The sequence below is a fragment of the Triturus cristatus genome, chromosome 10 (assembly GCF_964204655.1).
Source record: "Triturus cristatus chromosome 10, aTriCri1.1, whole genome shotgun sequence".
NCBI classification, from domain to species: domain Eukaryota; kingdom Metazoa; phylum Chordata; class Amphibia; order Caudata; family Salamandridae; genus Triturus; species Triturus cristatus.
This window is the reverse complement of record NC_140593.1, coordinates 25,986,368-26,007,386: the sequence shown is the minus strand read 5'-3', so window position 1 is coordinate 26,007,386 and position 21,019 is coordinate 25,986,368. Positions and strand designations below refer to the sequence as shown.

The 21,019-nt window shown below is 47.3% G+C and overlaps 1 protein-coding gene across 1 annotated transcript in view; it reads right to left on the bottom strand.

Annotated features, from left to right (window-relative positions):
- LOC146788748 (vomeronasal type-2 receptor 26-like) overlaps nucleotides 1-21,019 on the bottom strand; it is a 638,670-nt gene that overhangs the window by 550,346 nt on the left and 67,305 nt on the right. The window contains exon 2 of the mRNA XM_085630960.1: nucleotides 14,780-15,077. Within this exon, the coding sequence (XP_085487086.1) occupies nucleotides 14,780-15,077 (298 nt within the window). The remainder of the gene's footprint in view (nucleotides 1-14,779; nucleotides 15,078-21,019) is intronic.

Here is a 21,019-nt window from a genome sequence, read left to right as displayed (position 1 = left end):
GCAAAAATTAGATCTAGAACATGTCCAGCCGAATGTGTGGATTCCAGCACATGTTGTGACAAATTAAAATTAGCGCAGGATTGAATGATGTTATTAAACGCAGTTTTCATCAAAGCATTGGGCCAAAGATTGAAGTCTCCCAGAATCAGCAGCCTGCGATGAGTGAGTGACAAATTACTGATCACATCCAGGAACTGCTGTTGAGACTGTTCGCTCATGGTTCCCGGAGGTCTATAGCATAAAATTCCAGTCAGGACATGGCCTGATCTATCTCTCAGTGAGAAGCCCAAGGATTCAAACTGCGAAATCTCGTCAATATCGAAAGGCGAGAAATCCCAGCTTTCTTTTTATGTTTACATCATAGAACATCGGTATTTAGGGAGTGCTCAATGGGAGATGGAGGGTAAACAACTATTACAACAAATATTTTACCCCGCATACCATCACCCCGCATACCATGACAACGCAAATACAATTTTCCGTAATGCCATTTCAACGCATGGCATTACATTTTATATGCTTTTACCACACATGATTTTACAACAAAATTAGTTGTAAATGAATGAATGGTAAAAGCATATGTTTTTTACATGTAAGTATAAGGTAAGTTTGGGGTTTGGTGTGTCGGGGTATATGTTATTGGGGTCCAGTGGTAATTTTAGGGTTAAGTGTATATTTGGGGTTTGGGATGCTGGGGTATTTTTGGGGTTCAGGGTGCGTTTAGGTTTTGGGGTGCAGGGATATTTTTAGGGGTCATGGTGGGATAGGGTTTTGGGGTGTCGGACGTATAATTAGGGTTCAGGGTGCATTTAGGTTTTGGGGTACTGGGGTATTTTTAGGGGTCAGGTTGGGTTAGGGTTTTAGGGTGCATGGGGTATTTTTTGGGTTCAGGGTATGTTTAGTTTTTGGGGTACTGGGGCATTTTTAGGGGTCAGGGTGGGTTAGGGTTTTGGGGTGCGGGGGTATTTTGAGGGCTCAGGGTACGTTTAAGGTTATGGGGTGCTGGGGTATTTAAGGGGTATAGGGTGTGTTTAGGTTTTGGGGTGCTGGAATATTTTTAGGGGTTAGGGTGGTGTAGGGTTTTGGGGTGTATGGGGTATTTTTAGGGCTCAGGGTGCATTTGAGGTTTTGGGGTGCTGGGGTATTTTGGGGGTTCAGTGTGCGTTTTGGTTTTGGGGTGATGGGGAAATTTTAGGGGTCAGGGTGGGTTTAAGTTTTTCGGGTGTTGAGGTATGTTTGGTTTTCAGGGTGTGTTTAGGTTTTGGGGTACTGGGGTATTTTTAGATGTCAGGGTGGGTTAGGGTTTTGGGGTGTAGGGGGTATTTTTAGGGTTCAGGGTGTATTTAAGATTTTGGGGTGCTGGGGTATTTTGGGGGTTCAGGGTGCAAAATTAGTTGTAAATGCATGAAGGGTAAAAGCATATACTTTTTATATGTAAGTATAATGTACATTAGGGGTTTGGTGTGTAGGGGTATATGTTAAGGGGTTCAGTGGTAATTTTAGGGTTAAGTGTTGGGTTTTTGGGTGCTGGGGTATTTTTGGGGTTCAGGGTGTGCTTAGGTTTTGGGGTGCTGGGATATTTTTAGAGGTCAGGGTGGGATAGGGTTTTGGGGTGTAGGGGGTATTTTAGGGTTCAGTGTGTGTTTAAGAGTTTGGGATGCTGGGATATTTTTAGAGGTCAGGGTGGGATAGGGTTTTGGGGTGTAGGGGGTATTTTAGGGTTCAGTGTGTGTTTAAGAGTTTGGGATGCTGGGGTATGTTTGTGCATCAGAGTGGGTTTACATTTTGGGGTGCTGGGGTAATTTCAGGGGTCAAGGTGGGTTATGGTTTTGGGGTGTAGGGGATAATTTTATGGTTCATGGTGCGTTTAGGTTTTGGGGTACTGGGGTATTTTTAGGGGTCAGGGTGGGTTAGGGTTTTGGGGTGTAGGAGTAATTTGAGGGTTCAGGGTGCGTTTGGGTTTTGGGGTGCTGGGATATTTTTAGGGGTCAGGGTGGGATAGGTTTTGGAGGTGTAGGGGTATTTTTAAGGTTCATGGTGCGTTTAAGGTTTTGGGGTGTTAGGGTATTTTAGGTGTTCAGGGTGTTTATGTTTTGGGGTACTGGGTTATTTTTAGGGGTTAGGGTGCATTAGGGATTTGGGGTGTAGTGGGTATTTTGAGGGTTCAGTGTGCGTTTAAGGTTTTGGTGTGCTGGGGTATTTTTGGGGTTCAGGGTGCGTTTAGGTTTTGGGGTGCTGGGATTTTTTAGGGGTCAGTGTGGGATAGGGTTTTGGGGAGTAGGGGATATTTTGAAGATTCAAGGTGCGTTTAAGGTTTTGGGGTGCTGGGGTATTTTGGAGGTTCAGGGTGCATTTAGGTTTTAGGGAAATGGGGTAATGTTAGGGGTCAGGATGGGTTTAAGTTTTTGGGGTGTTGTAATATATTGGGGGTTCAGGGTGTGTTTAGGTTTTGGAGTACTGGGGTATTTTTGGGGTCAGGGTGGCTTAGGGTTTTGGGGTGTAGGGGTATTTTTATGGGTTCAGGGTGTTTTAAGATTTGGGGGTATTTTTGGGGTTATTGGTGCATTTAGGTTTTGGGGTGCTGGGGTAATTTTAGGGGTCAAGGTAGGTTTATGGTTTTGGGGTGATGGGGTATTTTTGGGGTTCAGGGTGGAAAATTAGTTGTAAATGCATGAATGGCATATGTTTTCTTATATGTAAGTATAAGGAGAGTTTGGTGTTTGGTATGTAGGGATATATGTTAAGGGGTTTCATTGGTAATTTTAGGGTTAAGTGTATGTTTGGGTTTTTGGATGCTGAGGTATTTTTGGGTTTCAGGCTGTGTTTAGGTTTTGGGGTACTGGGATATTTTTAGGGATCAGGGAGGGATAGGGTTTTGGGGTGTAGGGGTATTTTTAGGTTTCAGGGTGCATGTAAGATTTTGGGGTGCTGGGGTATGTTTGGGGATCACAGTGCATTTACATTTTGGGGTGCTGGGGTAATTTCAGGGGTCAGGGTTTGTTATGGTTTTGGGGTATAGGTGGTAATTTTAGGATTCAGGATGTGTTTAGATTTTGGGGTACTGGGGTATTTTTAGGGGTCAGGGTGGGTTAGGGTTTTGGGGTACATGGGGTATTTTTAGGGTTCAGGGTGTGTTTAAGGTATTGGGGTGCTAGGGTATTTTGGGGGTTCAGGGTGCGTTTAGGTTTTGGGGTACAGGGGTATATTTAGGTGTAAGGGTGGGTTAGGGTTTTGGGGTACATGGGGTATTTTTAGGGTTCAGGGTGTGTTTAACGTTTTGGGGTGCTAGGGTATTTTTGGGGTTCAGGTTGCGTTTAGGTTTTGGGGTACTGGGGTATTTTTAGGGGTCAGGGTGGGTTAGGGTTTTGAGTTGCAGGTGGTATTTTTAGTGTTCAGGGTGCTTTTAAGGTTTTGGGTGGCTGGGGTAATTTTGGGGTTCAGGGTGCATTTAGGTCTTGGGGAACTGGGGTATTTTTAGGGGTCAGGGTGGGTTAGGGATTTGGGGCATAGGAGATATTTTTAGGTTTTAGGGTGTGTTCAAGGTTTTGGGGTGCTGGATTATTTTTGGGGTTCAGGGTGCATTCAGGTTTTGGGGTACTGGGGTATTTTTGAGGGTCAGGATGGGTTAATGTTTTGGGGTGGAGGGGGTATCTTTAGGGTTCAGGGTGTGTTTAAGGTTTTGGGTTGCTGGGGTATTTTTGGGCATCAGGGTGCAAAATTAGTTCATTCATGAATGTTAAAAGCATATGTTTTTTATATGTAAGTATAAGGTGAGTTTGTGGTTTGGTGTGTAGGGGTATATACAAAGGGGTTCATTGATAAATTTATATATATTTGGATTTTTGGGTGCTGGGGTATTTTTTGGGTTCAGGGTGTGTTTAGGTTTTGGGGTGCTGGGATAAATTTAGGAGTCAGGGTTGGACAGGGTGTTGGGGTGTAGAGGGTATTTTTAGGGTTCAGTGTGTGTTTAAGATTTTGGGGTGCTGGGGTATGTTTGGGGATCAGGGTGTGTTTACATTTGGGGGTGCTGGGGTGATTTCAGGGGTCATGGGGGTTATGGTTTTGGGGTGTAGGGGTCGTTTTAGGATTCAGGGTGCGTTTAGGTTTTAGGGCACTGGGGTATTTTTAGGGGTCATGTCTGAACTGGGGTGGCAGAGTGGGCTAAAGAACGGTGATAGATCAAACCCAGATCTGTTGACTGGGTGTGAGTGTTTGATTGGATCTGATGCTCCGTCCATCACCACCCCCTTTTATACCGCTTTGTTCACCATAAGTGTGCAGGGTATGCTCAGACGTTGAGTCCCTTGCTCACTTTGCCACTGGATTCAAGCAAGCCTGGCTGAAGACGGTTGAAATGCCAGAAACCGGTCCTAGGAAGCTTGTTTCCGGCGCAGGGAAGACATGGCTTGGCAGTTTGGGCTGGACTGTTCGCATGAGGCACAGGGTCAGACTGATTTGCATATGGCCATGTCTGAACTGGGGTGGCAGAGTGGGCTAAAGAATGGTGATGGATCAAACCCAGATCTGTTGACTGGGTGTGAGTGTTTGATGGGTTATGATGCTCCGTCCATCACCACCCCCTTTTGTACCGCTTTGTTTGCCATAAGTTGGCAGGGTATGCTCAGACGTTGAGTCTCTTGCTCACTTTGCCACTGGATTCAAGCAAGCATGGCTGAAGACGGCTGAAATGCCAGAAACCGGTCCTAGGAAGCTTGTTTCCGGTCCAGGGAAGACATGGCTTGGCAGTTCGGGCTGGACTGTTCCCATGAGGCACAGGGTCAGACTGATTTGCATATGGCCATGTCTGAACTGGGGTGGCAGAGTGGGCTAAAGAACGGTGTTCTATCAAACCCAGATCTGTTGACTGGGTGTGAGTGTTTGATTGGTTCTGATGCTCCGTCCATCACCACCCCTAGTTTTGCACCGCTTTGTTCACCATAAGTTGGCAGGGTATGCTCAGACATTGAGTCCTTTGCTCACTTTGCCACTGGATTCAAGAAAGCCTGGCTGAAGACAGCTGAAATGCCAGAAACCGGTCCTAGGAAGCTAGTTTCCGGTCCAGGGAAGACATGGCTTGGCAGTTCGGGCTGGACTGTTCCAATGAGGCACAGGGTCAGACTGATTTGCATATGGCCATGTCTGAACTTGGGTGGCAGAGTGGGCTAAAGAACGGTGATGGATCAAACCCAGATCTGTTGACTGGGTGTGAGTGTTTGATTGGTTCTGATGCTCCGTCCATCACCACCCCCTACCGCTATCTAAAGGGCAGCTGACAGAGAGCAACCATAATAAGTACATTGGGGCATTCTGGACACGTACACGTACCTTGAAAGGTGGCTGCTGGTATGCAAGGTTTAGTCAACCACCGGGTACATTATTGAAATCACAGTGTGGCGAGGATTGACCCCTAGCCCTGAAGAAATTGCCAGAAAGTTGTTAAATGGCAATGAAACATGTTGGCTTCTCATAATGAACTGATGGAGTGTGACAGTCTTGGTTTTAAAGTGAGCAAACACACAGCAGTGATTAAAATTGGCAGCAGTGCTAGTGACTGTTTAGCTCGTTTTTATGTTGTAAAAGCAAGAAAAACTCTTTTTCTTTGCTTTGACAGTAGGGGGTCTGGGTTGATAGGCACACAAATACTTTTCGGGGTTCATATTTTACCTTTTTCACACTTTTAATTCATTTGTGCACATTTTTTCACATTTTCATTTTTTGGTTGTGGAGATTGCCAATGATGATAATCGGAGCACACTGATGAGAACCTGTCAGTAGCTCCTATGGTGGTGTTTCCGTGAGGTGCCTTCACTTCCTTCACACATTTTTTTTTTGGGATATGATGTGCAAAAATGTTGGCCGTGAGAAATCTTTTTAAGTAAGGGATAGGACCCAGTGTGTACAGCATTCACAAGCTGTTCCCGAAGCAGTTGAACCAAGATTTTGTTGTGGAGATGCTCATGATGTTTATCCCGATGTATAGCAGGTTTTGTTTATGATTATTGAGTTTTGAGTGGAGGGCGACGTGCGCTATATCCCTCTGTAGCTCCGCTTGTAAAGGGTAAGATTCTGTGGCCCAGCTTTCTTGGAACATGCAGATTTCAAAGTCTTCTATCAAAGTCTTCTAGGTATTGCATCCAGTCTGGGTCTATCAGATTGAGTGTGATGCCTGCAACATTCCAAGAGATGATACTCAATGGGCCAGCTGACAAAATCGATAAATATGTTGGCCAATGATTGGAACACACTCTTGTCAGAGACCTAATGTTACAAGTTATATATAAATTATTTTAATTGGAGATATTTCCTGTGATATGGGTCGTCAGCCATGGATAATAATGTGGATATTGGAAGGCACTAACTATTAAACTTGATTGCACGACTTCAGATCGTTTGCAATAACCCTGATGAAGTCAGTGGTGTACCTAACATAGATGAAACACGTGTTGGCTACATTTTCATGTTGGATGTATTGGACAACTGTGAATATTGTAAAGTGGAGAACACATCTAGATCAACCTTCTGTGGAGACTTGTGATTTGGACATAGGAGCTCTAGATAACTCTGAGAGTACAGTTGAACTTAGCTCAAGTCTGATGAAATTACTCAAATGAAATAAAAGTTGTTCTGGATGGAAGAACAGTAGCTCTATTGCATGCTAGAACAAGCGATGGCAAAGTGATGGTCATTAGGTTCCTCCTCAACAAATCTTTGCTGTAGAACATGATTTGTTGCCCTCCTATATCTTTACTGTACCTGCAATAATAGGGAAGGAAAAACGTACCCTCTAAACCAAGCATGATGGGTTCCCCTTGGAGAATAGCCCAATCATGCTTCTCCATGGAAAATACATGCTGGTACAGCTGGAAATCATGCCTGGGGCAACTGGCCCACCAGTCCCTTCCTACTCCATTCCCAGAAAAGTCTTCTAAACATGCAAAAATCATAGTTTGCAAACTAGCATCATAGGGTGCTAGGATATGCAGCCCAGAATTGCACTTTGTGGAGCCCTTGTCAGTTTTCACACATCACTCTTTGACCCATATGCTTCATGATTGTATTGTAAGTTTTAATTTCTTGGTTGTTGTCAACAGCAAAGCACGACTGATTGGCTTTTCCAATTTATGACTGTAAATCCCTTTTCACTGAAGTAGGTCTACTACCAAGGTTGTGATGTGAGTGGGGAGGGAGCATTACATAAAGGCAATACCCTGTATGTTTGTGCAAACACATAGAGTTGCACTTTTGTGAGTGTGTAATCAGGAACTCATTAGGCCTGGGCTAAATTTCCGTTCCGCTCGCGGAAATTACGATAATTTGACATTTTCGCGTTCCGCGGAGAGCGCGAAAATGTCAAAATTTCCGCATTCCGCAGTTTAGCGATAATTTGTTTCTTGCTCGCGCTGTAAAATAATACATTCTCGCACGCGCGCGATCGCCTTACCTGAATCCCCGCGTTCGCCGACAAGTTTTCCCGATCCGGTCGCGTTCTCCACAAGATGTTGGATTGTTGGTAGCCATTTGCGCTGTCTCGCGACAGTTCGCGCCCGCAGCAATGTCATTAGTCGCGCGATCATGTCTTTCTTCTCGCGATCATGCACCGCGAGAAGAGTGAAAACAAGATGGGCGCGCCCGCGAGCAACCGCATGGGTAAGTTAGCGAGCCGCGACCACGCAGAAAATACCCCGAACAGGCAGGAAAAAAACTTCTGCATTTTCGCGATATTTCCGACTTGTTTGCGATAATTTTGAACATTTTCGCGATAATTTGTGAAAGTCGCTTTCGCAAATTCCGCCCACCCCTAGAACTCATCTCAGACCCATTGCAACCTTGAAATGTTTTTCAAATTCAGTGGTTAACCTTTGTCAAAGGCAGAAGTAAATATATTTCCAAAGTGATGATCTATGGGAAAAAAATCATTTTAAAAATGTTGTTTCGTCCACAGATGATGGCATTTAGATATGAGTAATTGTAGAATATGTACTCTTATTAATGCGAAAATGCCCCTGTATTGGTAGAATTTGGATTTCTTAGACATTTTTCTGATATTCTTCTGGCATTCTGTGGCTGTCAGGAAATAGTTTCGGGTGTCCATCATGAAAAAGTATGGTGGATTTGTGAAACTCAAACATCTTCACCCTGCCTGTGCACATTTCAAACTTTCTTTTAATTAGAACACAGGTTACAGAGGTAGAATCAGTGGCAGCTACCAACAGCAGATGTGCTTTTGTCCCTATACTAGTCCTCTCAGAGAGAACTGCATGTCTTTCCGCCTTAATTATTGTTATTGTTTCAGAACCAACATCTACTCTACTCCCAGAGTACACCACCCCAGACATAGTCACTGCTGGGTCAGACAAGGGAGGTAGTCTCATTGGTCTCTATTTTGAGGCACCTGCAGTCCAACCTGTGACTCACTTGGGAGGTCCTCAAGTTGCAGGGATTTTGCTCTGGAACAGAACTATGCTTGGGACCATAGAACATCAGTATGCAAGGACTGAGACACCATATGACCTTAATACCTATGTGCTCGAGTCTGACAACCAATAGTGCCTCACTTGCGCTCCTAACCTTACCAGAAAACCAGTGAATTGGCACCCCAGAGCACAACAATCTCGACCATCTCAGGGATCACTGTAACAGGACTAGCAGTGGGCAAAGAATTCCGCTCTGCCAGCAGAGTTTGTGGAGTTTTGCTCATTTTGCATTGCGTGGGGAGTTCCACAAAACTCTGCGATGTGACGTGAAGAGGAGTTTTTTCTCTTGTGTGGCTCACCAGCAGTAAGTTGGCGAGTGTTCATGAGAAACAAATCATTCTATACCTCCTTTCGGCGAGATTTCTCAATGTGGGCATTTACAGCAGTTCGCGACCGCTCACGTTGAGAAATCTGCCACTCAAGTTGAGGAAACTGCCGCTCGAGTTAGAGGCCCACTCAAGCGGCAAAAAGCATCAGCAGTCTCAGGCATGATGTGATGTGCAATTTGCGTTGATTTTACAGTGTGGGACAAACTCTTGGTGCTTAAAATCAGTGTGAGCAGCTCGACCTAACGTGCTCCATCACTTGTGGAACTCTGCGGAGTGTGTAAGACTTTTTCTGTCACTTTACAGAGTTCGACGAAGTAAAACTCTGGGAATTCCACCCAGGCCTAATCAAGACACACCCTTTCGCTGTCTCACTCATACTTGTACACAGTTAGATAATAAGGAGACACGAGGAAAGCTTAGAGTATTTATTCAAAGTATTGCGGTCTGAAATGCAGTTTATGTGCCACAATTAGGAAGCAAATGAATAGTAAAAACACTGTCAGCATGGTTAATAATCCATATACGAGGAAAAGCCCTATCATTTTATAAGACAGAGTAACCTAACCTCCCTCCACTGCTCCTAAAGCTATGTGGTTATATGAAAGATCCCTGAGATTATTGACCGATCCCATAACTTAGCATACACAGATGGATGCTCCCAATCTCTGCAGATGCAGGGCTCTTGACTCAGAACTCTCATTACATGTGTCTGTTTGTAGCTCATGTACTCATCTATGATAGGATATGTATACACATAAACAACAGCCACATTCTTGTGTTATGTCTAGGTGCTAGTGTGAGAATGAATGACAAGGGACATTGTTCTTTGACATTGCAGGTGGTGCTCAGACTAAATCCCAGGAAAAGAACAGAATGCAAACAAATATGCAGGTTCCGTGTGAAAGTACAATGTGGTACAAAGGCAAGCGGATTTATATAGTAACATGCGCAAAGGAAATTAAAGCCTACAACTGGCACAGTTAGGACAACATTGTGAAAACTGCTGTGAGCAATGCATGAAATACATGACTCTGCTGCCTCTCACTTCCTTGACATTCTTCATCAGGGTTGTGATGGAATAGCTCCTTCTTGTCTGCACAGAGGCACTGAACTGCTTGCTCTTGTGCAGTCACCCAAGTGTCACCGATAGGGAGGCTTGTAGGCAGACTTGAAGGTACAGCAATGGCCAGTGTTACATCAGAATGTCCGCCTCTTGAGCCAGATCACTCCCTTCATCCAGGGATCTCCTTACATCCAGCTCAGGCATCCATAAGGTGCTGTGAGGCAACAGCCTCAAGGCACCTCCTATGGGACAGCTGCAAGTGAAGGACTGTAACTGGAAGATGCAAACAGGTGTATCTGTAGGGGGTGAGCGTGAAGGCAAACATGCATTTTAACCTGTATCATACATGCCCCTTGCACCCCCTACTTAATTAACAATATTTAAATGTAAGGTTGACAGTGGGATATTACTGGACAGGAGGCTGCAGCTTTAAAGCCCTCCATCTCCTCAAGAAAATGCAAGTTTCAGCCACACACCATAATGAGCATAATCTGAAGTGTTTTGTTTCAATTAAACTGGAATGATTGCATAAGCAAACTGTTACCAGCATGTAATTTATGAGAAGTGCTCTCATAACCTCGGGTGATGCTAGCACTACAAAACTACAAATAAATAAATAGATAATGAATATATAACCCACCCTAATATAGAGGCACCCTTCCCCCTTCCTCTCTTATAATCCATGCTGTTCCTACAAGAACCATCTCCTGGGCACTCATGTGATCGACTGAGAGCTGAGGAGGTGGACAAACAGAACAACCTCTGTCGCGACTCACATGAGTCCAGACCCACTGAAAGACTTTAAACAGACTTCATTGTCAGTGAAATTGCTCTCCCTCCCTCGCAGCTCCACCATCAAGTGAGGCCTTTCCCCGAGCCCCTGCACTCTCGAGTGTTGGTGTTCGAGGCCCTCCTCCACCCACAGGTTTTATCTGCGCCTCATCCCTGGTGGTCCAGTGGACCTCTCGCTCCGCTCTTTCTCTCCGTTTTCACACGTTTTTCACTGATTTCAATTTCCCCCTTTTACTCTCCGTGTCCTTCGTCCGTTTTCACTCATTTTTCAATGATTTCAATCTCCCCCTTTCACTCCCCCTCTGTGTCTTTCCTGTTTTTATTAGGCTGGGCAGTAAATTCCATTCCACTTCCAGAATTTGCAGAATTTGGGTAATTTTGCTTTCTGTGGAGAACGGGGAATTGCCAAAAGTTCCGCGATCCGTAGCTTCGCGGAATTTTTTGCTTGTTTGCGTTTTCAAAATGCGTGTTCGTGAGATATTTCCCCCGAGCACACAAACAGCATTTGTGAATAGCAAAAAAGCATTATGAATGGGCGACACAAGCAACTCCGTGTGTTCGCAGAATTTCTGCTTGCTTGCGGATATTTTTTACAATTTCGAGGAGCTTTGCGTAGCTCGATTACACAAATTCCGCCCACCCCTTGTTTTTACTCATTTTTCACTGATTTAATCTCCCCCTCTCACGCTCCTTCTGTTTCTTTCCTCCACTTTTCTTGAAATTTTCACTGCCTTATTTCTGCTCTTTCCTCTCTTTTTGCCTTTTTCTGCCCGTTTTTCTATGCTGCTGCTGCCCCCGCGACCCCCCCAGCACGACCAACGTGACCGGCTGAATCCAGCTCCTCTCCCCGCTCTGGCCTCCCATCTGTCCAGCCCTCCCCAACCCCTACTTAATGGCGGTCGCTGCGTGGGTGTGCCACTGGCGTGCCAAATGCGTGCCAAAGGCAAGCCTGTGTGTGCCTGTCCGCAACCCGACCGCGACCAGTGCCAGGAACCTCTGGACCTCCGCAACGCTGATACTATGACCCAGTGGCACTCCACGCTCTCAACCCAGGATGGAACAACAACTGCAAGCTAGCATCACCAGCTGACACCCACGGACCCTTCAGCTGTCACCACTGCCAGCAGACCTGCAGCATCGCCAAGACCAAGGACCCGGCGCACTCCACCCGCAAGACCACAACCGAACCGAAGACCCTGCAATGCATCCTCCTCAATGTCTGATCCCTTCACAAACATACCACCGAAGTCTGGGACCTCCTGGACAGCACCACCCCCGAAACATGGACCAACTCCACCTCGGAACTGTACATCGTCATCGCCATTCCAGGAAGTACAGTCCCACCCGCCAGGGAGGAGGAATCAACATCACCCACAGATCCACCCCCCACCTGAGCACACTCCCCGACGAGCCCACAGACCTGATGGAACACCTTCACTTCAAGATACTGGCCAGCCCTACCACCAACCTCCGAGGAACCCTCATCTACCGACCCCCTGGACCCTGCAGATCTTTCGCCAACTCCATCATGGACATCATCTCCCCACATGCCATCGTGTCCACCAACTACACCCTACTCGGAGACCTCAACTTCCACCTCGAAACCAACTGAACCCCAGCACCACATTCCTCCTGGACAACCTCCACAACATTGGACTCCGACAGATCGTGACTGAACCCATTCAGTCAGCAGGACACACCCTTGACCTCCTCTTCACAACAGGAAATTCCATCACCTTTAGCCATACCACCGAACTCCCATGGACTGACCATTGATGAGTACACTTTACCTTCAGAACACCCACCATCATAGACACCAGCACCTGCTCCCACGAAGAAACTGGACCAGAATCACTGACAACCAGCTAACCTCATCACTCAGCAACTCCACCCTAACCATAGCGAAAAAAGACGACCCCAACACCGCAGCCGAGCCCTGCACAGATGGATCTCCGACAGCACCAACACCATAGCTCCCCTCAAAAAAACAACACCCATGCCAAGAAAACCAGATGGTTACCACCGAACTTCAACAGTCCCGACGCACTTGCCGCCGCCTCAAAATGACCTGGAGTAACACCAAATCCATAGACGCCCACAACAACTTCAGAGCCGCCACCAACAGCCACCACCAATGGGGAAAATAGTTATTGAAGACAGAATCTCCACTCACGCACACAACAGCAAAGAACTCTTCAGCATCATAAAGGAGTTCGCCCAACCCACCAGTGAGTCCACCGACATCCCTCCCTCACAAGACCTCTGTGACAAACTCAGCACCTTTTTCCACCACAAAATCAAGAGCATCTATGACAACTTCGACGAAGACAACCAACACACTGAACCCTCACCTACCACCCCGACTCCTTGAAGCCAGTGATCAATAACTAGACAGCCCTCACCACCAAAGACATACTGAAGACGATGAAGTCAATCTACTCCGGGGCCCCCATGGACCCCTGTCCCCACCACATTTTCAACAAAGCCGCCAGCACCATTTCACCCATGCTCTGCCACACCATCAGCCACTCCCTGGCAACTGCCTCGTTCCCCGACAACTGGAAAGACTCCGACGTCAACTCCCCCTTGAAGAAACCCTTGGTGGACCCCACCAACCTCAAAAACTACAGACCCATCTCCCTGCTCCCGTTCCCAGCGAAAGTCATCGAGAAAGCCATCAACGGCCAACTCACCACATTCATCGAAGAGCACAGCATCCTCAACTTCTCCCAATCCGGCTTCAGAAAAAACCACAGTAAGGAAACCCCCCTCCTCGCTCCAACAGATGACATCCGCACCCATCCTGGACAAAGGAGAAACAGCAGCCCTCATCCTCCTCGACCTCTCAGCGTCGCTCGACACAGTCTCTCACTGCACCCTAATACGCAGACTCCACGATGCAGGGATCCAAGACAAGGCCCTCGACTGGATCCGCTCCTTCCTCTTCGGCAGAACGCAGAGAGTCAGACACCCCCCTTTCCTCTCCAACCCTACACCAACCACCTGCGGAGTCCCCCAGGGGTCCTCCCTCAGCCCTACGCTCTTCAATGTCTACATGGCTCTGCTCGCCCCATCGTCAGAACCTACGGACTCAACATTGTGTCATACGCAGACAATACCCAACTCATCCTCTCCCTATCCAACAAACCTAATACCACCAGACACAACTTTTGAGAAGGCATGGAAGCATTGCCCAAATGGATGAAAAACAGATGCCTACAACTAAACACGAACAAAACAGAAGTACTCATCATGTGCCCAAACCCCAACACCTGGAACAACACCTGGTGGCCCCCCACTCTCGGAAGCCCGCCCACCCCCACGGACCATGCACGCAACCTGGGAATCATCCTGGACTCCAAGCTCAAAATGGACCGTCAGATCAACTCTGTCTCGTCCTCTTGCTTCCTCACCCTCCGCCTCCTATGTAAGACCTTCAAATGGATCCACTTAAAAACACAGAAAGACCGTCACTCACGCCCCGGTCACCAGCAGACTCGACTACGGCAACGCACTCTATGCGGAATAAACAAAAACCTCACCCGCAAGCTACAGAACATTCAGAACACAGCCACAAGACTGGTTCTCGACCTGCCAAGACACTGCCACATCTCCCAGCACCTGCACAGAATCTACTGGCTCCCCATCGAAGCTGGAGTCACCTTCAAGATGCTCACCCATGCCCACAAGGCCCTCCACGACACCGGACCAGCATACCTGAACAGCTGACTCAAATTCCACGAACCCCAGAGGACGTTATGATCAGCCCAGCTCTCCTACGCCGTGGTCCCCCACACCAGAAAGACCAGATCGGGAGGCCGCTCCTTCCCATTCCTCGCGGCCAGAGCCTGGAACACCCTTCCGCTCCACCTCAGACAGACAACATCGCTCCCCATCTTCGCAAGAAACCTCAAAACCTGGCTCTCTGACAGCCCCCCCTTGATGGACTGGAACCTACTAACCCCCAGCGCCTTGAGACCCTTACCTGTGAGTAGTCACGCTTAACAAATGTCTGATTGATTGATTGGAGATTGTGCCTAAAAGGAAACATAAATTCGCTTTGTATTGGTTTCAGAAAAAAGAATTTCTAAGGCATGTCATATAAGTAAGCTTCTTCTTACCTGCAGGTGCCTGTAGAGCCCAGTGATGGTTGCCATAGCAGCAGATGTGGTTGATAACATGTCACCAATGACAGCAGCCAGGACCCCTCTCGACCGACATCTGTAGTTAGGGACTAGGACCGAATCTTCTCTTCCTGATAATAACCCCATTGTGCTTAGGGTCACTTGGGCCACGTTGAGAAATGAATTAAAGGCCTCAAAGCCCAGGGTGATGTTGGGTAAAAGGTCAGGATTCTTGTTAATCTCCTCAATGGCAAAAACAAAGGCGAAGAAATGTCGAAAGTAACGGCTGGTAAGGCTGCAAGGAAAATACATTACTTTGAGTTACTTATTATGCAGGTGGCTTTTGAAGACAATATTCTCTATTTTATAGAGTTGCTATTTTTGAAATAAAAATCAACCTCACTCTTCATTATCCCTTTTATCCCCTTGTGATTAGGACTCTGTAAACACCCTTGGGGGTTCCACAAGGATCTACCCCCTCCATCTCTTTTAAATTCTATCTGGAACCTCTTCTTGATTTCTTTAACTCATAGAGTCTCCCTTCCCATCAATATGCAGATGATATGTAGATTTATATAAGACTTAACAAACCAACTTCTTTGACCGGATCAAAGACTACATAATGCTGAGCGTCCTGACAGTATCTGAAACTGGATTAAAATACAACTGACCTTTTGATTTCATTAGCTGGGGCCCTGAAAAAACACAACTAAAGAGCGGTGGTTTCTCATCAAGGGCATCAGAGTTCTGTTCCTTTTACTTTTGCCTCCATTGCCAAAAAGCAAAGTTGTTGTTACATACGTTAAAATTCGATGCAGCACTTTTTCTTGCTTCGGTACATGCTGGTCAATTATGCATGCAAAACCATACCTATTTGCTATCTGTTTCGAAACTACTAATATTACTCAAGAATAACTATAGACTCGTGAGCTATGCACAGGAGGGGAGGGACTCTGTAGTTAGATAGTCATCATGGCTACGCGCTCACCGGGGTAATGATACCTCTGAGGTATTACACAGGTGAGCGTGAAGCTTACATTGATAGTCACGTAATATTAATTTATGCTTGAGTGGACTAGGGATCTTTCATGGCCCTGACGAGAAAGCCAAGGGGATGGCTTTCGAAACATGTTGACCTACAAGGTGATATCTCATTACAATAGATCACCTCCATTTCCCTTTTTAGTGCTACCAGCTATGGAAAGCAATAAATAATTTTTTCTACTAGCCAGATAACTTTTAACTAGCACCACTAATCCTTTTGACCCTAACTCTCTCACATCTGCACCACACATGGGGCATCATGTAGGTAAATAAAATTTACCGATTCTTAAATACCGAACCGTACCGAATCGGTATTTAAGAATCGGTAAGTTATATGTAGGTAACAAATCGGTAATATTTACCGAATCGGTAACATTCGGTATTCAAGAATCGGAATTTACCGATTCGGTAAATTCCGCGGTGGTATTTACGAATCGGTAAATACCGCGGTGGTATGTACCGAATCGGTAAATACCGAGGTGGTATTTACCGATTCGGTAAATTCCCATTTAAATACCAAATCGGAAAATACCGAATCGGAAAAACAAAATCACATGACTGTTTGAAACAGCCAATCCTGTGCAACCAAACCCCACCCAAGTAGGAAGTGTCCACACCCAGGCAGGTGCACTCAATCAACAGACTCAGGAGAGGCTGGGAGTGCAGAGGAGAGGCAGGGAGCCAGTGCCTGATTGTTGAGATCAAACTTCACTATGTCCAGCCAGAGGACAGGAGGGGAAAGGAGGCGCAAGGTGAAATTCAGCCCCAAGGAACTCCAGGTGCTAGTGGAGGAGTTGGTGAAGCAGCACTAGAAGCTTTTTGGGAGGCAATCCCTGCAAGTGGCAGAGTGTGAGAAACGCACTATTTGGCTGGCAATCCAGGCGCAGGTAAATGCTGTGGGAGTGACCCACAGGGACATTGACGTACTTAAAAAACGCTGGTACGACCTGCGCATCGTGACTAAGAGGACGATGGGGGACATCCAGAAGGAGGCCAGCCTGACAGGAGGTGGAAGTAACAGGGCACCTGCCCTCACCGAACTGGAGGAGCTGGTGCAGTCGACAATCGAGCCCGAGAGTGTCGTGGGCCTTGGGGATGCCGACAGCTCTGCCAGAGCCGCCACCCAACAAGGTAAGAGGAATGCACAGCAATGTAGCCCCCCCTACCCCTATCCCACATCCCCCATTGTGAAATGAGTATCCCACTCCAGTCCATGTGTTACTGCAGACAGGCAATGCATTATGGGAGATGTAGTCAGGGATCCCCCACCATGAACAGAATAGCACAGAACAATGATGCATGGTACACACATTAGCCTAAAGCAGACAGAGGACAATGTGAGAGTGTTACATCAATTTATTGTCATGCTTGCAATGCATGCCTTCAGGTACACTGAGCTGATGTTGCATTTCTGTCCACAGACGTAACATCGTGCAGGACTGCACATGGCACAGGAGAGAGGGCACACCGTCAAGCCAGTTCAGCTACGGCCACCACAAGTTCTGGCCAGAGATCGTTGCCACAGCCAGCATCCCCAGTACCTGAGCCAGCATCCCCAGTACCTGAGCCTGCATCCCCAGTACCTGAGCCAGCATCACCAGTACCTGAGCCAGCATCCCCAGTACCTGAGCCAGCATCACCACTCATGCTGGAGTCACCGGCCACATCACCGCCTGCAATAGTGAGGTCGAGGAGGCATGCTGCTGCCAGGCTGCACGTGTTACTCACATCATCTGATGACAGCAGGGGCCCGGAGCCAAATACTATGCCCCAGGATGGGAGACATACCACTGTGCCCTCCACCTCACAGGGAGAAGACACGGGTGCAGGACGGCGCCGCAGGTCACGTGAGCAAAGTCCACCACCAATCGATCACAGCCATGGGGTCTTTGGGGGCCTGGAGGCCAACATGTTAAAACAACAGCGCCTGCAAAGAAAGGCAGTCATTTCAGTACAGCGGCATGTGCGGGGACTGAGAACCACATTCAGACACATGGACAGGAACATCTGCGCAATGGCGGCGGGGATTACTGACATGGCAGCGGGCCTGCGGGACGTGTCACAGTCCATGCAGCTGTTGTGCAGCAAGTTGGACGCAGATAGAGCTGCAAGGCGCCGGGAACGGCAGAGGGGAGACAGGCACACCAGGGCACTCAACCGCCTTGCAACTGCAACATCACTACTCTGCCGGCGCTCAGTGAACATGCAGGAGGGCCTGACACGCTGCAGCAGCGACGTCACTAGGGGGATGGTGCAGGTCACCAGTGCCCTGGAGGTCCTATTGACCAGTCAGGCGGCCACAAGTGGTGCAGGAGATGCTGCTGAAAGCATGGACACCAGCAGCAGGAGCAGCATCACACCCCCCATCCCAGAAACACGCAGGAGCAGCAGGCGGCATGGGGCTGGCACCAGTGAGGAGGCTGAATCCGTGCCATACCACAATGTAGCGTGTGGCCGCAAACTTTGATGCTGCACCGCGTAGCAATAGACTATTGGGTGACGTAACCCTGGACTTCACACTTGTGAATGAGCAATGTTGCCAGAATTGCATTATCCTTGTTTAGTGGCGTAGTGGCGCATTATTAAACTACGTCATTACAGACAACAACTGACTGTGTCCCCTTACTTACTCAGAAATAGTTGCATGTGATCTCTGCCCGTCTCTCTCTCCCATCTGTTGCTGTTGGCACTCCAGCAGCGTTGTGCTCTGGCTGACTTGATTCATCATCATTGTCCTCAAAATCTATTAGTTCCACCTCTGTACCTCTCTTTGTGGCAAGGTTGTGCAGCATTGCACAAGTGGCAATGATCTTGCAACAGATGATGGGTGTGTACTGGCGTGCACCTCCGCTTTTATGGAGGCAGCGGAACCTGCTCTTCAACAGTCCGAACGTGCGCTCCACCACATTTCGTGTATATTTGTGGGCCACATTATATCGTCTCTCACTCTGGGTTGATGGGTGTAGGTAGGGAGTCAGGATGAATGACCGCACGGCATATGCACTGTTGTTGAAAATTGAAACAACAATGTGATTAAGCATTTACTAAAGACATGGATTCCCCTTACTTTAGGACCGAGTTTCTTCCGTTATGTTGACTAAGGTCTGGACTCCATTTTGTATTGTCATGTTTCCACGTGCTCAGCACGAGAAGAGTCCTATCTTCGTGTTAGTTGCTCTTGCAATCTGCCTAGTAACAGTCTATAAATAGCTCCTTTGTCCGTCTGGCGCATGTCCAGACTTGACCACATCTGTTATCAGTTAGTCCTCGCTTGACCATGTTTTCGCGGGCTTAGAGATGTGTTAACTCCGCCCACATATTGATTCTGTATCGAAAATGTCCATAAAAGGTAATACTTTTCGCCTCATGTTGTATCCACCCACTTATGAGCCCCTCTGTTGTGTATAAAAGGGGACCGTGTACGCAAGTTCTTTGTACTACTCTATGCAATACTGAAGGGTATTGTATGGGTTCTAGGACCACCCTTAAGGGTTAATAAACTTTGTCTTTGTACTTTGCAGTTTCCGTGCCAACTTCCTTGTAGATTCCATTACAGGAGAGCGAACCCTTGTGTCCTGCGGGCCTAGCTGGGGCCTGTATTCATCAATTGGCGCCCAATGTGGGGCTCATCGGCGACTCGGATGCTCGAAGGACTGGTCGTGACGAAGGTGAGGAATTTGGCCGGGGATGTGATCACTGCCAGAGGCATTTTAGTCCTGGCATCCTGAGATTTTCTTCCTTCCCTTCCGAACTGACCATCTGGGTGGCGCCGGTCCTCGACTGAGACCTCTTCTGTCGGTTTTGCCGTGACAGCCGTTTGGGCGAATTTTGGAGCTTGGCAGTTGGAATCTGGACACTCTTGATTGGTAAGAACCGTTGTACGGTACTTGCTCCGAGTTTTTGAAGCCTGGGTTGGCCATTTGAGTTTGATTTGTGATGACCGGTCATATCTTGTATTGATTACTGTGAGAATATATGCGTTGCAACACATATAGGCAGGTAATGTGGAGATATTTCTCCGGAGCTGTGTAAATTTGAACGGCGCAAAGTTTAAGTGCCATTTTTTTGATAATACTGCATATTTTGCATTATTTTTGAGCATGCCTGCTTTTAGCGCACTCCGTAAGTGGTGCTGCTGCTTTGGAAACCGGTTAAACCTCGAGGAATCTGCTCCAGCCCCCCCAGAGGGGACTCCTAATAGGGATATGTATGTGAAGCATGGTCTTTCCTCTATAATGTACAGCACAGTGTGGAGGAAATACACCAAAAAGGATCCTGAGTTGCGCTGGCCTTTGTATGGATCATTTGATATGCGTAAGATTGAGTATGTGGAGCAGTGTATGTGTAAACGGCGTGCTCGTCAAGATATGTTTCAGTGTGTGCGATTATGGGTGAAGGAAGTGTGTGAGCGAGAAAAACGTGAGAAAGCGCTGTTTGATAAAGAGCAACGGAAGAATGATCATGTGCGAGCACAGGAGGCGAAGCGTCGGGAGGAAAGAGAACAGACGGAGAGACAAGAGAAAGAGCGTAGGCTGCAAGTGTCGGGTCAATATGCTGTTCGGCAGCCTCTTTATCCTGTCCTTACTAATCTTGAAGATGATTTTTACTTATTAGATCGCTCTCCGCCTCCTTACGTTGGCGCGTCTGCTCCGAGGTGACAGGATTCTGGATCGGTTTCGGGTAAGGTAGACACGCGGTCCATGTTATCAGTTGACCGAATGAGTGAGCTTCGGCAACTTTCCTTTCGCGCACTTAAGGGCAAACTATCCCTTACTGAATTGTTGGACTCTTGGGAAAAGCGGCAGGATAGAGAGAAGTTGTATTTTCTGGAACACTTTTCTGATGAAGTGATTACTGTCTTTCGGAAATGTTCCAACGTTTTTGAGCCTGATGATGTGGTATTAGATGCTAAAGCATTACGTAACGGTGTTTTTTCTCCCTCTAAGGCGCCTGATGCAGCTCGACGGCTGTTTGCATTACGGGACGCGGTGAGTGACCTTAAAGAGAGAGCGCGCCTAAGAGCAGAGGAGGATAAGCAGTCGGATTCACGTGTCGGCGATGATCAACCATCTACCTCCCACCCAGATAAGAGCGAACTAGTGCATGCTAAACCCATGCGAGAGGCGGCACCTTTGTATGTTCCTCCTAAAGGAGCGGGAACTAGTTCGGATATTACTTCTGCCGATGCTAAGG